A 27,569-nucleotide genomic window follows, 5' to 3' on the forward strand; every position below is an offset into this window, starting at 1 on the left:
CCAGTGGATGGTGATCCACTGCCTTGGTGGAAAAGCGTGTAAATACCCTGACATTGCCATGATGGCAAGATGCTACCGGGCTGTGCCTGGCACTTCATTACCGAGTGAGAGGGTGTTCTCCACGGCAGGGGACATAGTGACTGTAAAGAGGTCTCCCCTCTGCCCAGACAATGCAGACGTCCTCATCTTTTAGAAAAGTCATGTGAAGTTATAAGCTCAGGTCTGCTTTGCTTTCTTTCTTTTTTTACATGTTTTTGATGATGTTGACACAGACAATTTTTTCATCCACTATTGTTCAAAGGAAGAAGGTATCATGCCTCATATTGCACTTTAATTTAACAATTGAGTATTGAATATTTTATTTTAAGATTTTATTTTAAAATTGAAAAGTTCCTTGCTTTAAGTGTTCTTTAAGTAATAAATGGAAAGCAAAGTTATATTTGACTCTGAAAAATGATCTGATCCGTGACCCAATCCAAACCGTGAAAACCATGATCCGATCCGAACAGTGAAAACTGTGATCCGATCCGAACCGTGAAAACCATGATCCGATCCGTGAAAACAGTGATCCGATCCGAACCGTGAAATATGTGATCCGTTGCACCACTAGCTTTCACGTAGTCAATCTGTCATGGAAAGAGCAGGTGTTCCTAATGTTTTGTACACTCAGTGTATATCCTTCACAACATTTGGATGGGAGATGTAATCCAGTTATAGTAAAAAATATCAATCATGATAACATGGGGTGATGAAGGCCAATAGAAAGCTCAATTCAAATACAGTTTTCCCTTGCCTGTAACCCTGAAGTTTCAAGTGTCTTTAAACCTTGAAAAAGCAGATGGAACTTTGCTTCCTGGCTAAGAGGAAGGGTTAGAACTGTAGAGTGAAACCAGGGATGCATAGTACAGCCATCACTCTCTAACCTCATCCTTTCACAGCAGCAGGCCCTACTACAGAGCTGAATGTGGTGGGGTGGGATATTCACTCTGGGCTTTTGTTCACCATGTTAACCGGAGACCTGCAGGAGTCCTTTGCCCGGCCTAGCCGAACCATGCACACAGTGCCCTTATCAAGTACAATGGCTAAGAGTGTCTGACTGGCTGCTTCAAATGAGAAATGGAACCCGCCAAGGCCTCGGATCCTATCAGCACATCAACCTCCTACATCAAGCATTCAGGTGGCTGGAAGAATGATGACCGGGTATTGTCGTTTTACAGTGAGGGTTTATATATACACATGTATATAAATATAAAGTCAACTCAGAAAGCTGTGTGTAAAGAAGAGAGAGAGGGGAAGGAGAAAGAATGAGAACACATCAGTCAGGGATAAGACACATGATGAGTGGGCCGGCCTCAAATAGGTAAACAAATCAATTGTGTGTGATAAGTGTGGACTGGGCAAGGCCAGACTAAAGCGTCCCTGTGAAGCCCATGGCGGAATACTGGAACACATGGCTGCTGTTCCACAGGCCTCCACACACAGTGCTGCTCAGGTTAATGGTAGTCTGGCTGGTTCCTAGCCAGGCATTTATATTAACTCTATAAACCAGGCTAGGACCACTGAAACACAATGTACCCATGGACATGGAACGGATCTGGATGATCCCACCATGATACAACAGCAAAGACTATTGTATTTCCCATCAAAGAGTCCTATACAGCAGATGAGAGTGGTGGTTGTTTACCAGGAATGGAGGAAGGGAAATTATATCATTAGGGAGAGAGTGCAGCCTGGCTGTCTTTGTGCCGTGTGCTTTTACATGGACTGCCTCCATCATTCATGGATGGGCCCATTTGTGTCTGTGTGATTTCAGGTGCTGTTACTCAGTGCGCTAAAACCTTCATGCCGCTAGAGCAAGATTGCCACTTTTATGAGAGAACATGTTGTGTTGAAATAAACGCTCGGCCTCTGATACGTACCTCAGGGTCAGAGGGCGCAATGAATGTGAAGGGGCTTTTCAATAGGGCAGCAATCTAGCCGCACTTCCCATTCATACGCCTCCATTAAAAGAGATCCACACTGGAGTGTCTCTTCCAACAGCGTCTCCATTTTCCCTTCAATCACCCAGCGCCAGTGTCTGTCTCTTTTACCCATTTCTTGAGGCAGGTTTATCCTTGTTGAACACTCACCATGCAACACTTGACACTTGGCAACTATAAGGGAATGTAATTACATTGTACCAGGTATGTGAGTACAGAAGTTTAAAATTGAACCAATGTTACTTCTGTCTTCCAAGATAAATACAAAATGGTGATTGCTAAAATGGAAGGCTAATTCCACCCTACAAAAGGTTCATTAAGTCCACCACTTATTCACAATCACAGGGGAAATGTATTATGGCTTATTCTTAAGGAAACAACATTGAAGGAGAAGTTCAGAAACAAGACAGTCATAGGAAGAGCAGAAAGGAGATTGAGAATGTGACAGGGAGAAGAAAACATTCTGTTTATGTCTGGTGAGAGACTGAGCTCTTACACAATGAAATATACACTGGCTATACCAAACATTAGGAACAACTTCCTGATATTGAGTTGCACTCCCCCTTTTGCTCTCAGAACAGCCTGAATTCGTCGGGGCATTCCTCTACAAGTTGTCAAAAGCGTTCCACAGGGATGCTGGCCCATGTTGACTCCAATGCTTCCCCCAGTTGTATCAAGTAGGCTGGATGTCCTTTGGGTGGTGGACCATTCTTGATACACATGGGAAACTTTTGAGTGTGGAAAAGCCCAGCAGCGTTGCAGTTCTTGACACAAACCAGTGCGCCTGGCTCCTATTGCCATACCCCATTCAAAGGCACGTAAATATTTTGACTTGCCCATTCACCCTCTGAATGGCACACAATCCATGTCACAATTGTCTCAAGGCTTAAAAATCATTCTTTAACCGATCTCCTCCCCTTCATCTACACTGATTGAAGTGGATTTAACAAGTGACATCAATAAGGAATCATAGCTTTCACCTGGTCAGTCTGTCATGGAAAGAGCAGGTGTTCATCATATTTTATTCACCTGATCAGTCTATGTCATGGACTTACAGTTGAAGTCGGAAGTTTACATACACCTTAGCCAAATACATTCAAACTCAGTTTTTCACAATTCCTGACATTTAATCACAGTAAAAATTCCCTGTCTTAGGTCAGTTAGGAACACCACTTTTTTTTTAGAATGTAAAATGCCAGAATAATAGTAGAGAATTATTTATTTCAGCTTTTATTTCTTTCATCACATTCCCAGTGGGTCAGATGTTTACATACACTCAATTAGTATTTGGTAGCATTGCCTTTAAATTGTTTAATTTGGGTCAAACGTTTCAGGTAGCCTTCCACAAGCTTCCCTCAATAAGTTGGGTGAATTTTGGCCAATTCCTCCTGACAGAGCTGGTGTAACTGAGTCAGGTTTGTAGACCTCCTTGCTCGCACACGCTTTTTCAGTTCTGCCTGACAAATTTTCTATAGGGTTGAGATCAGGGCTTTGTGATGGCCACTCCAATACCTTGACTTTGTTGTCCTTAAGCCATTTTGCCACAACTTTGAAAGTATGCCTGGGGTCATTGTCCATTTGAAAGACCTATTTGCAACCAAGCTTTAACTTCCTGAATGATGTCTTGAGATGTTGCTTCAATATATCCACATAATTTTCCTTCCACATGATGCCATCTATTTTGTGAAGTGCACCAGTCCCTCCTGCAGCAAAGCACCCCCACAACATGATGCTGCCACTCCCGTGCTTCACAGTTGGGATGGTGTTCTTCGGCTTGCTAGCCTCCCCTTTTCCCTCCAAACATAACAATGGCCATGATGGCCAAACAGTTCTATTTTTGTTCCATCAGACCAGAGGACATTTCTCCAAAAAGTACGATCTTTGGCCCCATGTGCAGTAGCAAACTGTAGTCTGGCTTTTTTATGGCGGTTTTGGAGCAGTGGCTTCTTCCTTGCCTTTCAGGTTATGTCGATATAGGACTCGTTTTACTGTGGATATAGATACTTTTGTACCCGTTTCCTCCAGCATCTTCACAAGGTCCTTTGCTGTTGTTCTGGGATTGATTTGCACTTTTCGCACCAAAGCACGTTAATCTCAAGGAGACAGAATGTGTCTCCCTCCTGAGCGGTATGACAGCTGCGTGGTCCCATGGTGTTTATACTTGTGTACTATTGTGTGTACAAATGAACGTGGTACCTTCAGGTGTTTGGAAATTGCCCCCGAGGAGAAACCAGACTTGTGGAGGTGTCCATTTTTTTTTATGAGGTCTTGGCTGATTTCTTTTGATTTTCCCATGATGTCAAGCAAAGAGGCACTGAGTTTGAAGGTAGGCCTTGAAATACATCCACAGGTACACCTCCAATTGACTCAAATGATGTCAATTAGCCTATCAGAAGCTTCTAAAGCCATGACATCATTTTCTGGAATTTTCCAAGCTGTTTAAAGGCACAGTCAACTTAATGTATGTAAACTTCTGACCCACTGGAATTGTGATACAGTGAATTATAAATGAAATAATCTGTCTGTAAACAATTGTTTGAAAAATTACTTGTGTCATGCACAAAGTAGATGTCATAACCGACTTGCCAAAACTATAGTTTGTTAACAAGAAATTTGTGGAGTGGTTGAAAAACGAGTTTTAATGACTCCAACATAAGTGTATGTAAACTTCCGACTTCAACTGTATACAGTATTAAGCTCTTGAAACTCACATATGTCTCCCAACACAGAGTTCAAACATTCATCAGACACCTTAACAAAGAGCATCACCGGCCTGAACACCCACTTGTGGCCAAGACACTCATTATTGTTCCATTCACATAACTAGAGGCCAGAGATACAATGCTGACTGACTGAGGGGATCGAATAACATGGCTTCTATACTGAAGAGAAATCTAATTAACTCAACAAATTAACTGATGGCATAACACTCTATTGAGCCCATCTGAAGTGCTCAATGGCTCTACTCATCTTACGAGGAGCTATATTCATATATTCATTAGCATGTTCATTTAAACTGTCGTTACTGCAGTAGTGCAGACACTGAGCCCCGCTAACTAAACATTAACTACAACCTCTTGCATAGTCAACTATGAAAGAGGTATTGAGACTGACACATAACCATATAATGTCTTCCTGCTTAAATGAGTCACCAGAAGAGGCACTGTATGTGTCTGTGTACTGGCAATGTTATCAAAGACACATCCATATCACAAGGAAAACATAAGCCATCGTGGTAAATAATGCTTTGGTCATTTATTTTTTCTTTCTAACACACCTCTTTGATACAACATTCAAACTTGAAAACATGATGAACACCACTGAATCATTCACAGTTAATTAGGCCTACTCCTTATTGGAATTGTGGGAGTCTAAATGCTGTATACATTGATATGCTGCATCACAATACTGCTGGTTAGGATACTGTGATATTATCTACTACAATGTTTGGGATAGAATTACAGCTCAAAACTATTTCAGGGTTTCAACAGGAAGTGTCTATTCAACTAGCCAAAGTTAACATATGCTGTTTGTATTATGCAGTTACTAAGATTTTGGATTTTATTTGGATTCTTATTATTTGTATTTTATTTAACCTTTATTTAACCAGGAAGGGCACATTGAGATTTGAAATCTCTTTTTCAAAAGCGTCCTGGCCAAGATAGGCAGCACCAAGTCATTACACAATTAGACAGACGACATGAAAAACTACAGGTACTAAAAACAAACACAGAATTCACAGGAGTATAACAAAATCATAAAACAGCAAATTAAGAACATTGACAGGTCAGGGAATCAGCCTCAATCGGGACAAGTTCTGATGCAAAAGCAGCAGCTACTCTCCCTGGAGTCCACACAAAAGCAGCAGCTACTCTCCCTGGAGTCCACACAAAAGCAGCAGCTACTCTCCCTGGAGTCCACACAAAAGCAGCAGCTACTCTCCCTGGAGTCCACACAAAAGCACAAAACATGACATAATACAGAACCTTAATAGACAACAACAGCTCAAGGACAGAACTACATACATTTTAAATATACTAGCAAGCACAAAACCTAAGCAAACTGCAATCATACATTATTTTGTGCCTCTTTGGTCCATTCATGCATTGTTATTTGTATCATCAAGTGTGCTTGAGAAATAGTTGAGAAACTTGGTGATCAAGACCTCCAAACACACAGTTTGAATCTAAAGCAAAGGTGGGCCTATTTCCGAAACAAAGTATCCTTTTGAAAGCCCAATGTCATGTCTTTCCGTTTCTGTCTCTCTCCCATTTCCCTTTAAATGCAGTTTTATTTGCCTTCCCAAATGCCCTGATATTTTTTTTTCAGACTGTGGATATATACAAGTGGCAATGGCAGGCCACTCAGCTGTCCTGTATAGACCTCCAACAGAACTTCAAACCAAAGTGAAATCAGATTTTAAATTGCTTTTCTTTGACTTTTTCTGAGAACTAAATGAAATTCTATTCCTGTTTGATGAGAGCACAAGAAGTGTGGAGGTATTTTCAGGGCTTTAAATCTCCTTTCTCACTTATGCCAGAATAGCTCCTCACGTCAGTTCAACACATAAATAAAAATAAGGGCAACAATTTCACTGACAGGGGCCAGGTGAAAATAATGTGCCAAATAAAATAATGAGCAATACGACTCTGTCACAGGTTACAGTACATTAGATAAAAATAAAACAAATAGGGCAACTAAACTGTGAACTAACAATTGCTGTTCTCGTTAGAGAAAATGAGGGCAAAATGGATTTAAAAAACACAGACCTAGTTATATTTTACATTGCTAATTTAGCCAATGACTTCTACTCTGAGTTTGTATAGTCAATTATAGTCTCAATTGCACTTTGCGATTTAACTACATGAACACTTGGGAAATGTAATGAAAAAAACACACACTGCAAATGCCATTTGTTATACATTGTTCTTGATGACCTGCAGCTGATATTCAGAACACGTGCGTTGGTGTGAATAGTCAACATTTCATTGAGAATCTCATTATCATGCATGTGAATAATGAAAGGTCTGAGCGGCATAATTAAGCCAGCAGTTAAACACTGATTCCCGATATAATTGCGATTGCAAAAAAAACACATACATACACACAGAAAATCTTTCCAATTACACTGCGCCAATATACACAAAGCAAACAAATGTGAATCAGAAACGATAATTGAGAGCAGCGATTAATTAAATGGATACGGATAATGATCACGGCGCTCTAATTAACAGTGGCTGTAGCAGGATCCGAAGGCTGTAAGTACAGTATAGCCTAGCGAGTGACAGTCCAAGCCATGGGCACACACAGCACGGATACAGAGAAGCAAAGCCAATATTCCCACGGAAGAGTCTTCTGTCCTTCCCATACTGAGATCTGATCACTGCAATAGAGAATCCTGCACTGCCTGGAGTCAAGGTGACACACCCTGTGTGAGTGTTTGAGCTGTATACCAGAAAGCCATCACACACTCCCAGACACACACACACACACTGCGGTGCCTGCACCATCTCTGAACTCTACAATGCTTAGCTGCTACCAGGAAAGCAGAGAGGAGTAGGCAGCAGATGCCCCTGGGCTCAGTGGGAAGCGGGCACACTGGTCCTGTGTGTGACGGGGGTTCTGTCCTGGCACACATACACACAGCGTCCCCAGCTGCCATCCATCCGTGTGTGGGACACATACAAAGAGAGAAAAAGCCACCAAGTCACCAGCAAGAAGACGAGGACAAAAAAAGAGGTCTGGAGGCCCTGAGGAGAAATGTATTTTTCAAACACAGGGAAACCGTCCAAAGTTTTGTCTCTCTCCGCCCAACACCGTAGTGCAGAAGTGGGCGTGTTTTTCTCCAACGCATGTCGTCTGTGGCTTTCTGTCTCTTCAACAATGTGGTATTGTCACTTCAGACATTAGCCACAGATCAAGTATGCAAAACAGGCTGGTGATTACAATAAGCCGGGGTGAGGAAGAAAAACAGGGACAGAAGCCTGAGGAGGAAAAGGCTCAAATAAAACAGTCGTGGTTCAGATCAGACAACATGGATGCTTCCGGGTTTTCTCCTAGTTCTGGTCCGGGTTGTAGCAGCGCTGAGGTGAGGAGGACTTGGCTGGGCTGGGTTGACATGTTGCAGCCTCGGGTACTGGAGGCTGTGTGGAGGGGAGCCCACACACATGCCTTCAGATGCAGCCTCTCTCTCCCTCTTCTCTCCTCTCCTCTCCATCCCGGCCAGCGCTGTTCTGCCTTCTTCAGACTGACTCCTGAGGAAACCCTCCAGATGAGGATTAGCTACCAGCTCCTGTGACGGGCAGAAACCTCAACTCCAAAAGCTGGCATCAAAGAAAAGCCAGAAGAGGCAGGACCATATTCTCTCGCAAAGACAAAACAAAAGTCAAAAAGCACAGGGGCTTCCCATCACCCGGCCCACATTAGTGTCCCTTAATTTATTATAGAAAATGTGCTTCTGCTACTGTTCCTTTGTAAAGGGGGTTTAGGTGCCCCTCTTACCATGTCTTCCATCACACCAACCCTCCCCTTCCCTTCCTTAGCCTGCCTCCTTATCCCCCATCAGTCTGCCAGCCATGGTACACACAGCCACCAACCCTTTTGTGAGAAGAGTGTGTGCTTGTTTTGTATGGGTATGGTGTGTGTGTGTGTGTGTGTGTGTGTGTGTGTGTGTGTGTGTGTGTGTGTGTGTGTGTGTGTGTGTGTGTGTGTGTGTGTGTGTGAGACTGTGTGTGTCTGTGCCAGTCTGGAGAGGAGGGGAGAAGAGAGGGTGTAGAACAAAAATATCCTCTTTGTAAGTTATGGGAACACTGAGACAGACGCAGGAGCTCATAAATTATACGCTTCATTTGCATATTCCTGGCGTAAGACATTATGCAAATAGTGTTTAATTTGCATAATGGATGCCTCTTGTTGCCTCAGTTGCCTCATGCTCCTTTTTATTTAATAATGGAGAAAAAAAACTAAAGGGTGTGAAAGAGGAGAGAATAGCGTGTTTCAGCCATGTGGAGTGGTGTGCCAGCGCACCGTCTCACCATCCTATCGCAGCCTCCCCAAAACGCCAGCACCAGACGGAGCCGCTGCGAGGGATCTCGCCGCCCCACCAAAAGACAGAACAGGGAGATCGCAGGGAAAAGAGTCAACACTAAGAACATTAGCAATTAAACAGCTTACGACCAGACACATATCAAATCTAAACACAGGCAGGGAGAGAGGGGAATGATAGACTACAGGAGCTAGCCTACTGTATATCCTGAGGCACCTGGTAACCTGGCTGTGTGTGTGTGTGTGTGTGTGTGTGTGTGTGTGTGTGTGTGTGTGTGTGTGTGTGTGTGTGTGTGTGTGTGAGAGAGAGTGTTGCTGTGTCTTAATGAGTCTGTTCTACCTTGACTATTAATGCGAGCAGCAGCCTGGCTAATTAACGGCACTTGGCAGACCCCTTTCAGAGGGAGGGGGGCATATTATTTAATAATTACAACCCGCTCTTGTCTCTTGTTTTTAACCTCATCAGCTCCGTTCAGAACGACCAGAAAAAATAAAAGACAGAAAACGGTGTGGCCAAGATAATTACCTAATCAAATATGACAGATGTAAGCTAATTCAGGCTAATTCTCAGCGAGGCTCCCCGAAACCGCTAACGACAAGAGAGAAAAGATAATTACCGCACGGTACATAAGGAGCGCTATTAGAAAAACAACCAAAAACATGGCAATTTATTTACAACTTTGATTCGTCATCCATTTAATCCTCGAAGTTCATTAAAAAAATGGGAAAAAACAGATGGTCATAGAAAAGAGTGGAAAGGCAAGACAGGACAGGAGAGTTGGTATCTGCTGGTGTGAAAGTGTGTTTAGTTTAGAGACAGAAAGAGAGAGAGGGACGGAGAGGGTGGAGAGAGAGAGGGAGGGTGAAAAAGGGAGGAGAAGGGTGGATAGAAAAAGGGGTGGGAGGTGGTTGCAGGAGGACTTTGATTATTTATAACAAAATGCCATTGCAACATCCTGCGGTGGGATCAGACAGCAAAACGTCAACTGCGATCAGCTATAGTCCAATAAGCAGCCTGAGATCCTTCCCAGTGTACAGTGGGGTAGGGGCACTGCTCACTCACGTCTATAACACTACACTACACCAGAGCTGCTGGCTGCAGGGCTGGCTATCTCTCTGCTCCAATACTAGCACCAGCCAACTTGGAGGCTAGCTAGGGCAAGGTAGAGGCACAGACGGTGCCAGGCAGAAGGGGGCGCGGGGCGCGACACACAGCTAGCCAGCCTATGGGAGATGTTAAGAGCAATTAATCAGCTTTTAGAGTCGATTAACCCGTATGTTAATTAATGTCAAGCCTATAGAACAAAAGGGGGATTCGGGCGGAGAAGGAGGGGAGGGTAAGAGAGGGAGAGACAGAAGAGAGGGGGTGGGCGAGCGAGAGAAACAAGCAGCGAATGCAGATGATGGCAGAGAGAAGCTGGCACAGTGCCATCCATTCAGTGGTAGCGCCAGGGCGGACTCGCGTTCGCTCTCGGGGGTAGGCGGCTAGATGTAGACAGGGAGACGAAAAGACCCCCGCCTGATTTGGTAGCTAGTGCCACGCCAGGGGTGGGACTATATTGGGGAGGGTGGGTGTTTTACAAATAGTAGAAGTTAGAGTGCGGATGGGGTTCTGGAGCCAAGGCTCAACGTCAAGTCAACGCCACCGCAGAGGAGAAGAGGAGAACATCTGCTGCCCCGGTTTACAGAAGAAAGGAGCCTTCAGACGACAGGAAGAGAAGAGCGGCGCACCTGGAGGAATTTCCGGGGACACCTTGGGGGTTGGGATGGAGCGCTTGGCATAGCATGGTGGCAAGGAGTGGGGGGAGGACGTATCGGCTTGAAAACAAAAATCAAAAGACGATAGGTGGCCCACAGTGCAGGATGCCAGGGGGCTAGCGAAGGAGCCAGGGACCAGGGGAGATGAAGGAAATGGGCTCTGCCACAAGGGACTGGAGGGGGAAGTGGAAATTTGAGAACAACCAACACAGAGAAACTTGCAGCTTGTGGTGTTGTCCTAGAGATGACTGGGGGGTGGGACAAAAATAAGCGCCTCCCTCTCTCTCTCTCTTGCTCTCCCTTCTCAAGTACAGCCCCTGTGCCAGGCAACCAACCAGCCAGCCAGGCAGCGTACGCCATGCCAACCTGCTCATCGGCAGTCGCGGCGCACCCTAGGAAAACACAGGCGATGAAAAGGCACCATGTCTATCTAGAAGGTGGCGTTCACGGATTTACGGGAAAGTCACCGCTTCTGAGGATGTCCGGGGAGCGGCGGTGAGTCGGTACCCACGATCTTCGAGAGATGTACCAGCGGGAACGCGGTGGCATCTGTCGCGGAAAAATGGAAGGGGGCGAGAGATGGTACACAACGATCAAGAGCAAATCAACACGATTGGGCACCCGTCACGGGTCGCTTGGCAAAGATAAAGAAAGCCAAGTGCAAACAAAGACGATCAAGTGCTTCAAATGACTAATTAGAACAACAAAAGTTTGCTCTGTTAATTAGCGCGACGGACGAAATGAAAGGAACGGGAAAGATTACAAACAAAACAAAGCGGGGGAAAACAAGACAAAACAAAAGCGGCAAGCTGTTCTGTGGGGAGGGGAGGGTGTGAAGCGGGTGTGGGGTTTTTTGCCAACCCCCCCACCACACAATTTTCCTCCAGCTCTCATCAAGGCGGCTGGCAGGCACTGCAGTGAGGAATGTCTACCATGGGCACTGCTGCCTGCCTCCCTGCCGCAGATGCTGCCAACCTGCCAATCGCCTGCCTGCCTGCCACAAGAGAGGAGGGAGGAAGAAAGGACCTGAGGGACTGTGCCAAGGTCTCAACAGCAGCTGTTTACAAAGACACACACACACAAAAAGAAAAAAAACTGCAAACATGAGGATGCATACTAATGAACCGCCAACACAAATTATAATCAGTGACCAGACAGGAAATCATTTACTTTTCTCTCGGCGTTCATTTAAATTGTACTTTTTGGTTTTCGCCAAAGAAAAACTTATCGCGCATCATGGTTTCCTCCAGGTGTGTGGGATTTATGCGTGACAGGAATAACTTCTTGAGAAAAGAAAAAAAAGAAAAGGCAAAAACAGAAAGAATGAAAATCTACTTCAGCAGCAAGCAAAGCTATGCCAGAGAGGCAGGCAGGCAGGCAGGCGTGTGTGTGTGTGTGTGTGTGTGTGTGTGTGTGTGTGTGTGTGTGTGTGTGTGTGTGTGTGTGTGTGCGTGTGTGTGATTTATCTACATTCACAGCAATCACCAGGGAGATGAATGGCTCAGGCTGTAGGCTCTATACAGCATCCACCAGTATGGGAACCAGACTGAGGCGAGGGGGATGCCACACAGACAACAGACATGCTGGAACTCAGTGGAGGGGGCAGGGGCACAGGAGGCAGGGGGACAGGAGCAGCAGCCCCGGCCGCAGACACACACACTGGTGAGGTGGGGAGGAGATACCCTACCCTACCCCAGCCGGCCTGCAACTCTGCCAGGCGGGGGCAGGGGGGCCTTGAGAACACTTTTGGCACCCCCTCACCCACGCTTTTTAGTTTGCCCCCTCCTTGCCAACCAACCAAAGGAACAACCAAACTCCACCCTTCCAGTGTTTTTATTGGCGTAAAGTGGAAGGGGTAAACTATGAGGAACAGATGCAGATGGGGTACCAACCAGTTCGGGTCGCGGGTCTTGGTACTTACGGGGTCCGGAGGAACGTTGCCGTGGTTCCCACGAGGTCCACTGACATCGGGCACAGAGCCAAGGATAGGCGCCGCTGCAAACAGACAGATTGGAGGGTTTCGTTAAGTTCACTAATTGCACCGGAATAATTACAACATTTAGCGAGGAAGAAATCAACATCAGCCATCAGCCATCACAAATGGATATCCCAAACTTTTTTTCCCCTCTTGTTGGATTTTTGTTGGACAACAGGGCACGGTTGTGGAATATGAATAATTGAAGAAGCCATCCAAAGGGAGGGATTATAAGATCTTTGTGCTTCCTACACTGTCTTGGCATACACCACCAAGATGTCAGAGCCAGGCTGCCACCAGTAAGGATAGGCTGGTATGGATGGTGGCATCTTTTTGGGCATCTAAGCCGCGGTCGCTTAAACCGCGATCCAAATACACACAATTAACGGTTTAATTCGTAATTCTGTTGTGTTTTTTCCCGTAACCTTCACGGCGGAACGCGTGTGGATATTATAATCTTTCGGAGCTAATGAGGTTTGGATGATCGGCCTTTTATTTAATTCCATGGGGGATGTTAATTGCGCCACGTCTTCATTACACAAATGGATTACCAAAAAATGAGAGCTCGCAGCAGAGCAGGAGGGAGAAAGGGGGGAAATTGAGAGAGATTGAGAAAGGGGGGATATTTTCCTTCCTTCTTTAATAAGACAGCATTCAAATAATGCAACACTACTCGCAAACAAGCAGAGAAAAGCTCCTGCAATGCTTGGCAATGCTAGTCTCTTCAAGTGATATCCTGGAAAACCTGGTCTCTGCCTCCTCTCCTTTCCTCTCTGCTCTCTACAGCTCCAGTCCTCAGCTCTGGGGACTTTGCCTTCACTTCTCTGGATGTGGATCTTACAAAACAGGAGTGAGAAAATACCCTGCCTGGAATTTAATTTCTCTCAATTGGATATTATTAGTGTTCTCCTATAATGAGTATTGAGCTTTGTTCCAGTGGTGTCTGTCGTTGGCGCCGGGCGAAGCGGAATGGAGAGGAGACAACAGACACTGTGGCGGGCACTGGCTAATGTCCTCTGTGCTTAATCATCCTTCAGCAGAATGGTTTTATGCATATTTCATTTGCATATCATTAAATCGCTAAGGCACATTGGCAACTGGCAGCGGAGAGCGAGGGAGTGGAAATGGAGGAGCCCAAAGTGTAAAAAAAAGAAAAGAGCGACTCATTATGCGATGGCAATCTTCAAAGCCGTGCGCCTGCTTTCCGGCAACCTGCCAATTCGTTTTAATTCAACGTTAATTAAAAAAGTGGGCGCGCTCAACCTTTCCAACTCGGATTAATTGAGTGTCTTCCAATCTGCGCAGCAAGGACTCGTCATACATACAGTATGTGTGTGTGTGTATGTAAATGATGTGGATATCTATGGTTATAGTCAATTATTACAGGACGATTTGGAAAAAAATGTAATCCCTCTAATTACAGCACCTTGTCACAGAATGGATTTTCCCACCCTATTTTTTCGCAGAAGACTTAGCGGAGAACAAATCGCAAAAATGTTTTCTGTGATCTCTGGATATGATTAATACAACAAAATCATTTTGATGAGGAAGCGGGCATTTTGCTCTTAATTATGCTTGACCTGCCGTAATGGTTTAACATTCTCTACTTGGCAAGGCGGCAAGCTGCTGCTGGCAGCGGGCGGGCAGCGCCAGCGGGTCGGGGTGTGGGACCAGGGGAGCTGAAACCTGGTGACTCGCGGCACAGGGATAGGCGTGGGAATCGCTGGGGGCATTCTGTCGCAAACCTTCACCATGATGTCCCTGGGAAAAGACAAAACCAACCGCCCACACATGCTAACCCCCCCGATCTGAAAAATAAATGTTGTGTAATTTATGCGCAAATTAATATGCTTGCCTGGACTCTGATTGCCTGTATTAAATCATTACAGGCGATTAATCCATTGTTTCTGATTCCAGAATGTCCCCTCCTCCCACCCCCTCTCTCTGGCGCACTGTCCTTTTGTGATGGGACACAAGGGGTGCATTGTTGGCTCCCAAGACACACACACACACACACACACACACACACACACACACGCAAATACACCCCACACTATTAATTAAGGCATACAGATTGTGGACCGTTTCTGTCTCCCCCCACCGTCTGTTTCAGTTCAACATAAAACCAATCGTGGGACTTTGTTAAAGATGTTTATTTGTATTATTTTTTATTTCACACACTCTCCTGTCAATTTTCAATATGATAATCAATTTAAAAAATATATATATTTATTTATTTATTTAAAAAATTATATATAAATAAGGATTTTTTTCCATCATAAATCCAGTTAAAGTTACTAAGAATGTTGAGGCCTTTACAGCCAAATAAAGGAGGATCTGATCTTCGCTGTGTTGTTTAATTGAAAAGAAAAAAGAAACTGCGTAAATCTAGGTAAAAATAAGCCCTGTGCAGAGAGAGCAGCGCCCGCCTGGCTCGGCTAATTGTGGATGCCCAAACTTCCAGACTGGCTAGGTCCGTCCCCTTGCGAGGCAAATCCCCTCAGGCCATATGCAGGAATATTCAAATGAAGCTTCACACGCCGCACAATTAGCATTGTTTAGTAATTTGAGTAATGAGAGCCGGAGGGGTAGCGTGGGCGGAGGGGCGGTACGGTTGGGAGCAGGCTGGCAGGAGAAGCCCGGCACAGCATAGCAGGTATCAGCCTGGCGCTCTGCAGCCGCAGCACATGCAGATGTCGCTGTAGTTCTTCCAAAAGCTTTCCACCAGCCAGCCAAGAGGGAGGGGAGGTAACGAGGTTCTCGTTTGGCATCGCACACACCTCCGCCGTATGTTTGAAGGAGTCATGAGTGTGTGTGAGGGGGAGTGTGTGTGAGGGGGGAGTGTGTGGGAACGAGGCTGGCAGCCAGGGGCGGAGGAGTTAAGATGGGTGAGGGTGGGGCTGATGGGTAAGGGATAGGGGATCCCTGTATGGAGGAATGTGGACATAAATAATAGTAGTGAAACATGGACAAGGTAAAGCCGAACCGACAGGATGACTGTGTGCTACTGAGCGTGTCACATGGTGTAGGTATTATGCAGAGTGCTCATATTAATATGCATAAGGGGCCTCTTTATTATGCAGCAGGGCACACCCCTTAACACACTTACTAGTCCTTCCATTTCATATTTTGGGAGTCACACTGGAAACCCACCTGAGTGGCGCAGCGGTCTAAGGCACTGCATCTCAGTGCTAGAGGCGTCACTACAGACCCCGGTTCGATCCCGGGCTGTATCACAACGGGCCATGATCGGGAGTCCCATAGGGCGGCGCACAATTGGCCCAGCGTCGTCCGGGTTAGGGGAGGGTTTGGCCGGGGTAGGCCGTCATTGTAAAATAAGAACTTGTTCTTAACTAACTTGACTAGTTTAAATAAAGGTACAAAAATAAAAAGTGAGGTGGTACAGTCCAGATTTCATGAGACTGGTTTCGCTGGCAAACAACATCAAACAAAACAAACCAAGCAGCCTCATGGGACCCCATGAAATATGGAACAATAACCCATGAGAAAGACTGACAGACAGAAAAGCCTTCTTACACAGGGGGATGGCACATACAGCCTGGCACAACAAGCCAGTGTAGTCACCATGGTGGGTGCAGAATGATGGGATAGTGCCAGCGGCTGGCAGGCAGGGTTTAGGGAGCTTTTAGTCATTCTACCCTCCAACACCACTTGACCTTGAGAGAGAAGGTCATCTTGCTGTAAAAGTAGAGCCACTTTCCTCTGTACAGTGGCAAGAAAAAGTATGTGAACCCTTTTGAAATACCTGGATTTCTGCATAAATTGGTCATAAAATTTGATCTGATCTTCATCTAATTCACAACAATAGACAAACACATTCTGCTTAAACTAATAACACACAAACAATTATACGTTTTCATGTCTTTACTGAACACACCATGTAAACATTCACAGTGCAGCGTGGGAAAAGTATGTGAACCCTTGGATTTAATAACTGGTTGACCCTCCTTTGGCAGCAATAACCTCAACCAAATGTTTTCTGTAGTTGCGGATCAGACCTGTCAGGAGGAATTTCGGACCATTCCGATTTTACAAAACTGTTTCAGTTCAGCAATATTCTTGGGATGTCTGGTGTGAACTGCTCTCTTGAGGTCAAGCTACAGCATCTCAATCGGGTTGAGGTCAGGACTCTGACTGGGCCACTCCAGAAGGCGTATTTTCTTCTGTTGAAGCCATTCTGTTGTTGATTTACTTCTGTGTTTTGGGTCGTTTCCCTGTTGCATCACCCAACTTCTGTTGAACTTCAAATGGCAAACAGATAGCCTAACATTATCCTGCAAAATGTCTTGATAAACATGGGAATTCATTTTTCCACCTATGATAGCAAGCTGTCCAGGTCCTGAGGCAGCCCCAAACCATGATGCTCCCTCCACCATACTTTACAGTTGGGATGAGGTTTTGATGTTGATGTGCTGTGCCTTTTATTCTCCACACATATTGTGTGTTCCTTCCAAACAACTCAACTGTAGTTTCATCTGTCCACAGAATATTTTTCCAGTAGCGCTGTGGAACATCCAGGTGCACTTTTGCAAACTTCAGACGTGCAGCAATGTTTTTTTGGACAGCAGTGGCTTCTTCCATGGTGTCCTCCCATGAACACCATTCTTGTTTAGTGTTTTACATATCGTAGACTCGTCAACAGAGATGTTAGCATGTTCCAGAGATTTCTGTAAGTCTTTAGCTGACACTTTAGGATTCTTCTTAACCTCATTGAGCATTCTGCGCTGTGCTCTTGCAGTCATCTTTGCAGGACAGCCACTCCTAGGGAGAGTAGCAACAGTGCTGAACTTTCTCCATTTATAGACAATTTGTCTTACCGTGGACTGATGAACATCAAGGCTTTTAGAGATACTTTAGTAACCCTTTACAGCTTTATGCAAGTCAACAATTCTTCATCTTAGGTCATCTGAGATCTCTTTTGTTCGAGGCATGGTTCACGTCAGGCAATGCTTCTTGTGAATAGCAAACTCAAATTTTGTGAATGTTTTTTATAGGGCAAGGCAGCTCTAACCAACATCTCCAATCTCGTCTCATTGATTGGACTCCAGGTTAGCTGACTCCTGACTCCAATTAGCTTTTGGAGAAGTCATTAGCATAGGGGTTCAAATACTTTTTCCAACCTACACTGTGAATGTTTAAATTATGTATTCAATATAGACAAGAAAAAAACAATAATTTGTGTGTAATTAGTTTAAGCACACTATGTTTGTCAATTGTTGTGACTTAGATGAAGATCAGATCACATTTGATTACCAATTTATGCAGAAATCCAGGTAATTCCAAAAGGTTCACATACTTTTTCTTGCCACTGTACCCCCAGAGCAGAGCAGCCAGTCCCCCTAGGTCATTAGTCGCCTGCTGCAGCACAGAGAGGCCAGGCATGGCACAGTGCATGTGGAGGGGGACAGAGACACTACAGCCTGGTTTCAGTGGTACACATATACTGTACCAAACTTCAGATGAAAAGTCTAGAAGATTCTATCATTGGTAAATAACTTAGTTAGTAGATGACCTGTGTTCACCTGGGATGTGGCCAAAGTGACCAGAGAGACATACTGCTGCAGAGAGACATACTGCTGCAGAGAGACATACTGCTGCAGAGAGACATACTGCTGCAGAGAGACATACTGCTGCCTGGTCACTTCAAATACAACTATCAGATGACCTCACATATGATGAAGAGTAGTTTCCTCCTCCTCTGCCAGATTTAATGTAGCCTAATAAACTATGTATTCATGAATGAAATAACCATTATATATGAGACATGGGTAGGCAGGCATAGTCCCTAAATAGCCTAGCTATCACGTGCTTAAATCCATCCAGTGCACTATTGTTCCATTGTGAATAGGGTTGACACACTGACACCTAAAGCACATTTCAGGTGACTTGCACCGTGGGGCTCGTCACCGTGTGTAGCCCAGTCACCAGCCACAGAGGTTTACAGCCTCAAGGCCTCTACAGTAAACGTACAGCTGCATGTCTCTGTGCTACCATTAAAGAGGTGACAATGTGACTACTTCCTCCCAGTAACTGATGACCCTACACAACCAGACAGGCCTTCTCAGGTATCAGGCTCTGTCCCTGGCTCAACACTGTTATTTCAGGACTCTTCTTAAGTCTAACCTTGTTCAACACTGTTAATAATGGCTGTAGAGGTTGTTGGGGTCAGTGGGCCTTAGCAGGGTATATTGTTACATTGTCAGTCTGCCTTACATCCAGGGGATTCCCCCCACAAAAACCCACAGCCTCTAGCCTCCTAGACCTGGATTTCCCAGAATACGTTGTGGGATTCATTGGGACAGAGTCACTGTGTCACCGTCAGTAATTCACGGCTACCATTCACAGGGGCTGAAAGAGAAATCGGTGGATATTAAAATAAGCAAATTAGCATGAGCATTAGGCAGCAGGTAAGCATGCTTGATGTTATTGAGTGAGAGTGTCTGCACCTCAAATAGACTGATACACTCAGATGCTCTCCAGCACAACACAAAGAGCCCTCCACAACCCTCCTCCACCATGCCTGTAGTGTTAACACACACAGCTAAACGGAACTCCTGGTTTACTAACCACTCTCCTCTTCCCCTTCTCTTCTCCCTCATTTTCTCTCTGACTAATGAGTGTTCGTTAGGCCAAACAGGGGCACTGGAACCTCACCTAAACACTTCCACAGCAGCACCGCTTCACCTTGAAGCCTCTCACACAATGCCGCGCGGCTACGTGGAACGCTGCCTACTGTTAACTCTGCACCCCTGTGTGTGTGCTGCAGCTCAGGCCCAGCTGAGAGCTAACACTCTCTCTTTAACCGCTGCCCAGTCCAGGCCTGCACATGAATTGGTTCCTGGTAATTCTATCAGATTCGTATTAATACGGTGTCCCTGAGGCGATCGAGGTGACCCACACGATCTCACTGGCTTAATATAAACTAGCGTGAAGGTCAACTGTCAATCATCCGGCACAATATGATAATGAGCCTTTAAAGTTGGGTAGAGGATGTTATTAGCATGACTGTCATAACCACGGAGCTGCTTAGGGGGGCATTTATAGATGAGTCTGGGGGGGTCTGATTCAGACTCCATTCCTCTGCTAGAACAGTATGAGAAATGATCCTGAAATGCATGCTGCATCCTCAATATCAACAGAGAGCAATAGATATCCCTGAACTGGGCCCTCATACAGTACAAGCTAGTCTTCATACTGGTTGTTGTAACTCGTACAGTAGACTATACCTTAGCTACATCTCAACTCCCCATCTGGTATTAATGAGTGACTGGGAGGGAAGCCTAGTGAAAATGACCTTGGACTAGCAGGAGGTGGTGTACAGTAGTAGTCAGCTGACCATGGACGTGCTACAGAGCAGTGCTTACAGCAGAGTGGTTGTCAGAGAGGGATATAAATATAGACACCGTGACATCACAGCGTGACTATACTGGCTGGCCCCATGTGAAGCTGCTGCCTGCCCTCTTCACTGGGAATAGACTCCCCTGAGAGGAGCTGTACAGTACACACAGGCTGACTGAAGGGGAGGAAGAAAGGAGAGCCTGGGAGATGTACTACCTGAATGTCCATCCTCAGTCTGTGTGCCCAGTGAGAAGGTGACAGAGAGATAGAGAGTGTGTGTGTGTGTGTGTGTGTGTGTGTGTGTGTGTGTGTGTGTGTGTGTGTGTGTGTGTGTGTGTGTGTGAGAGAGAGCTAAGAAGACAGCAGCTGGGAGGATATGAGAGGCCTGACATGGTCTCTGATCAGGCCTAAGAGAGAGAGCAAGGGAGAGAGAGAGAGAAACTGAGTGTCTGTGCTGAATCCCATAGGGCCTGAACCGGGCGGCTGGCAGGGGAGCCATTACACGCGTGTCTCTGACAGCTCACTCTCTCATTACAGCAGCAGGCTGCCTGTAGTTCCCATGCTGCTGCTGCTGCTGCTGCTGCTACTGTACCATCTCATCTACCACTACTACTGTCTCCCTCCTATACATACTCATCATCACAGCTTCAGCCACCACTACTACTCCCACTGTCCACCACAGCTTTTACAACCACCACACCCCCCTGCCATGGATTCTACCATGGATTCTGTTTCTATGGTGTCTATTATCTCTCTCCGGTATACAGCTGCCACATAGAATCTACCTCGCCCCCCTGACCAACCCCCTGGCTCATAGGCACACCTAGGCTACATCCTCCCATCATGGCTGTTTCAGTCCAAGGAAATGCTGATTCTACTTGGTCATTGACACCCAACAGCTGCCAGAGGCCCAGTGCAGCGCTGCATGCTGGCCAGCCAGAGTCCATCCCAGAGGTGAGCCTAACCCTGGCCTAATGGATCTACTGCAGCCCTGATCTAATAAGACCTAATAATGATGGAGTCCTGCTGAAATACTCAGCCGCTCAAACCGACACGGGGAACCACTCCAAGTTACGTGTTGCACAGAATTTACAGTTCTGTCAGGAGAACCCTGTTGGCCCAGAACTCCCCACCCATCCAAACGGCGTCAGAATGAGAATGAGATGAGAAAAAGGCAAGAGGTCCGCTCATAAGAATAGACTTAGGCTGGGAGACGCATAGCAATATGACCTCCGCTGGCTGAGGTAAAAATTTGCTGCCTCCACAGTTTACTGCTAAAGGGCAATGACAGACTTAATTGGATCGAAAGAGACATTTCTTCAGGCCTTTTTGGCAAATCCCGCGGCTGAGGTTAAAGGAACTGCTCAAAAGAGGTAGCCAACTTAAACAAAGGCTCTCTGAGGCACACAGACCTGCATCTGTAGCTGTTTAAGCACTATACGCACGAGGCCCGGTTGAACACTGCTCGAATCATTCATACAAGGCCGCAGCGCAAATAAAACTAACATGTACTGCTCCGAGCTGTCCTCCGTCCAACCCAAACCTTTTTAAACTCGCCATTGTAATGAACAAAAAAATCACTCGCATATAAAATTCCTCAATATAAAGCCAAACACCAAAGATAAAACCACACAATCCCTACAGCTGTGGCAGTCTACGGGCGAGCCGTGTTGAACTTGTGAATCCGACCTAGAATAACACTTTCACGCCGCAGTGAAATATATGGCCATCTTTACTGGGAAACACAGCTTTTTGAGTGGGTGCGAGTGCGTGCGTGCGTGCGTGCGTGTGTGTGTGTGCCAGTAATGTCCTTCCTACTGCAGTGAATCATGTCCACATGCACTCATAAAGAGAGTAGTATAGCTGAGTGAAGCTGCAGTAACTTAGCTACAGTGGAGGAAAAAAGTATTTGATCCCCTGCTGATTTTGTACGTTTGCCCACTGATAAAGAAAGGATCAGTCTGTAATTTTAATGGTAGGTTTATTTGAACAGTGAGAGACAGAATAACAACAAAAATATCCAGAAAAACGCATGTCAAAAATTTTATAAAATGATTTGCATTTTAATGAGGGAAATAAGTATTTGACCCCCTCTCAATCAGAAAGTTTTCTGGCTCCCAGGTGTCTTTTATACAGGTAACGAGCTGAGATTAGGAGCACACTCTTAAAGGGAGTGCTCCTAACCGCAGCTTGTTACCTGTAAAAAAGACACCTGTCCACAGAAGCAATCAATCAATCAGATTCCAAACTCTCCACCATGGCCAAGACCAAAGAGCTCTCCAAGGATGTCAGGGACAAGATTGTAGACCTACACAAGGCTGGAATGGGCTACAAGACCATTGCCAAGCAGCTTGGTGAGAAGGTGACAACATTTGGTGCAATTATTCGCAAATGGAAGAAACACAAAAGAACTGTCAATATCCCTCGGCCTGGGGCTCTATGCAAGATATCACCTCGTGGAGTTGCAATGATCATGAGAAGGGTGAGGAATCAGCCCAGAACTACACGGGAGGATCTTGTCAATGATCTCAAGGCAAGGACAACTGGTGAAAGTGTTGTGGTCAGATGAGACCAAAATGGAGCTCTTTGGCATCAACTCAACTCGCCGTGTTTGGAGGAGGAGGAATGCTGCCTATGACCCCAAGAACACCATCTCCACCGTCAAACATGGAGGTGGAAACATTATGCTTTGGGGGTGTTTTTCTGCTAAGGGGACAGGACAACTTCACCGCATCAAAGGGACAATGGACGGGGCCATGTAACGTCAAATCTTGGGTGAGAACCTCCTTCCCTCAGCCAGGGCATTGAAAATGGGTCGTGGATGGGTATTCCAGCATGACAATGACCCAAAACACACGGCCAAGGCAACAAAGGAGTGGCTCAAGAAGAAGCACATGATGGTCCTGGAGTGGCCTAGCCAGTCTCCAGAGCTTAATCCCATAGAAAATCTGTGGAGGGGGCTGAAGGTTCCAGTTGCCAAAAGTCAGCCTCGAAACCTTAATGACTTGGAGAAGATCTGCAAAGAGGAGTGGGACAAAATCCCTCCTGAGATGTGTGCAAACCTGGTGGCCAACTACAAGAAATGTCTGACCTCTGTGATTGCCAACAAGGGTTTTGCCACCAAGTACTAAGTCATGTTTTGCAGAGGGGTCAAATACTTATTTCCCTCATTAAAATGCAAATCATTTTATAAAATTTTTGACATGCGTTGTTCTGGATTTTTGTTGTTGTTATTCTGTCTCTTACTGTTCAAATAAACCTACCATTAAAATTATAGACTGATCATTTCTTTGTAAGTGGGCAAACGTACAAAATCAGCAGGGGATCAAATACTTTTTCCCCCCCACTGTACTAACCCTCCCCTTGCTATGGGAGTTGGACTGTAACTCCAGCAGTTGTTCCTCTCTCATGTCCAGTCTTTTAAATGATTGGCAAAAAATACTCTATAGAGGACCTTGAAGACCTCTTTCCTCAGTCCTCGTCCCATAGGCCAAAAGCATGAACCCTTTTTTCAGTGCCAATCTGGAGCATTACGCCGATCACAGCGAGAACAAACAGAGGAAATGTGCCTTTTACAACTAACACCGCTATTATTCCATTTTGATTTCTCCTTACTTTATGGATTTGCCTTCTTTGCGTCCCGGCTCAGAAGAAACGGATCATTAAAAAGGAATGTCTATTTTTCCTTTTCTTTTTTAATGTGGTGGACAGGGATATTAGCCAATCCCTCTGTTCAGCAAGTGAAAGGCCAGACATCCTCCTGGTTGGCTGCTGCTGCTGCTCTCTGGTCATGCTGGCTTCATTAGAGCCAGATTCCTGCCATCACAAAGAGACCATGCATATCACAGAGACCAGCAGCAGGACCAGGAGGATCGGGGAGGCAGGGGAGACTGAGGGGGAGACAGGATAGAAAGACAGAATGAGAGAAATAAACAGGAATGAAGTCTGTGGAAAGATAGAGAGTTAAGAAGAGAGATAACAAATGGTAAATGACCAGATCCACAGGCTTTACCAAGCATTGATCCACATCCTAACGCCCGTCCCCTCACAAGCACAGACACACAGACACACAGACACACACGCACATAACCACACACTCAATCGTGTTCCTCCACGCCAATGTGATGATGAGCATGGTCTATAAATCAATACGTAGTGAGGAAAGACAAAGGCCACGACAACTGGTTGAGAGCCCCAGATCCACTCTGGGTGGGGCCTGGTTGATTTGTTAATGGTACATAATAGAGCCCATTTTCACCAGGCATGTTAAATCATACACCAGGCATGTTAAATCATACACCAGGCATGTTAAATCGTACACCAGGCATGTTAAATTGTACACCAGGCATGTTAAATCGTACACCAGGCATGTTAAATCGTACACCAGGCATGTTAAATCGTACACCAGGCATGTTAAATCGTACACCAGGCATGTTAAATCGTACACCAGGCATGTTACATCGTACACCAGGCATGTTAAATCGTACACCAGGCATGTTAAATCGTACACCAGGCATGTTAAATCATACACCAGGCATGTTAAATCATACACCAGGCATGTTAAATCATACACCAGGCATGTTACACCAGGCATGTTAAATCATACACCAGGCATGTTAAATAATACACCAGGCATGTTAATTAAATCATACACCAGGCATGTTAAATCATACACCAGGCATGTTACACCAGGCATGTTACACCAGGCATGTTAAATCATACACCAGGCATGTTAAATCATACACCAGGCATGTTAAATAATACACCAGGCATGTTAAATCATACACCAGGCATGTTAAATCATACACCAGGCATGTTAAATCATACACCAGGCATGTTAAATCGTACACCAGGCATGTTAAATCATACACCAGGCATGTTAAATCATACACATGGCATGTTAAATCATACACCAGGCATGTTAAATCGTACACCAGGCATGTTAAATCGTACACCAGGCATGTTAAATCGTACACCAGGCATGTTAAATCATACACCAGGCATGTTAAATCGTACACCAGGCATGTTAAATCATACACCAGGCATGTTAAATCATACACCAGGCATGTTACACCAGGCATGTTAAATCATACACCAGGCATGTTAAATCATACACCAGGCATGTTAAATAATACACCAGGCATGTTAAATCATACACCAGGCATGTTAAATCATACACCAGGCATGTTAAATCGTACACCAGCACCAGGCATGTTAAATCATACACCAGGCATGTTAAATCATACACCAGGCATGTTAAATCATACACCAGGCATGTTAAATCATACACCAGGCATGTTAAATCATACCAGCATAGTTAAATCATACACCAGGCATGTTATGTGAGCAAACAGACCTTTAATACAGAAGTCCACTGCTTATTCTTTATGCCCTCCTTCCAAAGCTCGCCACTGAATTGGATTTTCTCAGCACTGTTTTCTAATTTGAAACATCCATCATTCATTATTAAAGAAAGAGAAGAAAGAGAAGGCTTGCCTTCGGCAGCTCTAGTAACCCCAACACCTCCCCCCCCCATGCAACACTTTTCAGCAGCCTTAGCCCTTCACTGCAGTTAACTTTACTTTCTCCATCTCTGCAGAGCTGGTCAATGTAATGACACATAAATATGGTGTGGCTGTTTGACTGGTGAGCAGCGAGTGCTGAAACGGTGATTCAGGCAGTGCGCGCGTGTGTGTGTGTGTGTGTGTGTGTGTGTGTGTGTGTGTGTGTGTGTGTGTTGTGATGGATATGCCACGGCTGCCAGACAGTGGGTGAGTGGTAGCTGTGAACGGCTCATACAGAAACAGAAGGTGGTGGTGCGTTTCTCCCAAACCCCAGGAAATCCTTGGCGTTAATAAAAGCCCCTCTGTGTCCTTTAGTAATCCTGTTCTGTATTATCACCACGCTGCAGCTAAATGTTGCAATTAGCCCACCCTTTTTCATGCAAATCAACTTGACAGCCCCACAATCAGTCGGTTCCGCCAGCTCTCGCTCTCCCTCCTCTCTCCCTGCTCCCTCGCTCTCCCTCCTCTCTCCCTGCTCCCTCGCTCTCCCTGCTCCCTGCTCTCTTTGGCATTTGTGGCGGTCACCACATTTCCATGATGTATAATATCAGTTTGGAATATGCACGACTCAACGCCGGGCCGCATGTTGATTAGTGCAACATTACATATGTTAAGTCCAAAAGGGAGTCATGCTCCAGTGCACCTCTATGGTCAGCCCGAAAATACAGGGCTCATGTTAATAAGCATAAGCTGCTCTCACCAAACATGGGAGAGAGGGGGTGAAGAAGGGGGGCGTTGGGGTGCTTTTGGGCTTTCAATGGTTCATGTGTTAAAAGATGGCCTACATGCTGTGTGGCCTGCACAAAACAAACAGCGCTCAACATTAGTGTTTTACAAGTGCTGCCAGTTCTCTATTGTATATGTTCCTGTGTGGGGTCTGAGCTGCACAATGGATCCCAGGGCCCCCCATCCAACCACCCATTTCTAAGAGCCACCATTTAGAAGCTATGCAGCAGCCCTGCTAGTCGTGACAGGTGGTGCTACAGCCTCAGGGCGCTGAGGCTATCCATCTAACGCACGCGCAGGCACACACACACACGTCAGTTCAGCGCTCTGCTTTCCATAAGCTTCAATGTTGTAAACATACGTATACATGTCCCCATAAATGATGATGCATGTACTGTTGTAAAGGCACCATGCTTTGTTGCAACTTGGTCATTGGGATTATAAATAGACACCATTTGGTCATAGGAGGAGTCCCTTCACAGACCTGCATGGGCGTGTGCTGGCGTGATGGATGGATGCGGCTTGATTAGCATTAAAAAGTCATTTACAAGACAAATAGGGACTAGCTTTTCAAATGATGGTTACTTTATTGCTCATTTGAGTTTGGAGACAAAGTGTAGTGTGAACAACCGGCCGTTAGCTTGCCTTGGCGATTACTACAGAGCTGTACAGGATGATTGGTCAGCACCGTGAGCAGGTGGGCTGAGGTTCTGGTGGAGGGTGGAGGAAGTGGGCAGGGAGGGCAGTGGGGCAGTCTCTGTCTAGCACCAGGGAAGTGGGCAGGGAGGGCAGTCTCTGTCTAGCACCAGGGAAGTGGGCAGGGAGGGCAGTCTCTGTCTAGCACCAGGGAAGTGGGCAGGGAGGGCAGTCTCTATCTAGCACCAGGGAAGTGGGCAGGGAGGGCAGTCTCTGTCTAGCACCAGGGAAGTGGGCAGGGAGGGCAGTCTCTATCTAGCACCAGGGAAGTGGGCAGGGAGGGCAGTCTCTGTCTAGCACCAGGGAAGTGGGCAGGGAGGGCAGTCTCTGTCTAGCACCAGGGAAGTGGGCAGGGAGGACAGTCTCTGTCTAGCACCAGGGAAGTGGGCAGGGAGGGCAGTCTCTGTCTAGCACCAGGGAAGTGGGCAGGGAGGTCAGTCTCTGTCTAGCACCAGGGAAGTGGGCAGG

General features: G+C 45.8%; 1 protein-coding gene across 3 annotated transcripts in view; it reads right to left on the reverse strand.

Moving 5' to 3' along the window:
• The window catches only part of LOC115203077 (centrosome-associated protein CEP250), a 193,935-nt gene that overhangs the window by 138,312 nt on the left and 28,054 nt on the right, over window positions 1-27,569 (reverse strand). For all 3 annotated transcript variants that reach the window (XM_029767425.1, XM_029767424.1, XM_029767426.1), the window contains exon 4: window positions 12,703-12,776. In XM_029767425.1, coding sequence (XP_029623285.1) covers window positions 12,703-12,776 — 74 coding nt within the window. The remainder of the gene's footprint in view (window positions 1-12,702; window positions 12,777-27,569) is intronic.

The sequence above is a fragment of the Salmo trutta genome, chromosome 12, assembly GCF_901001165.1.
Source record: "Salmo trutta chromosome 12, fSalTru1.1, whole genome shotgun sequence".
In the NCBI taxonomy this organism is placed as follows: domain Eukaryota; kingdom Metazoa; phylum Chordata; class Actinopteri; order Salmoniformes; family Salmonidae; genus Salmo; species Salmo trutta.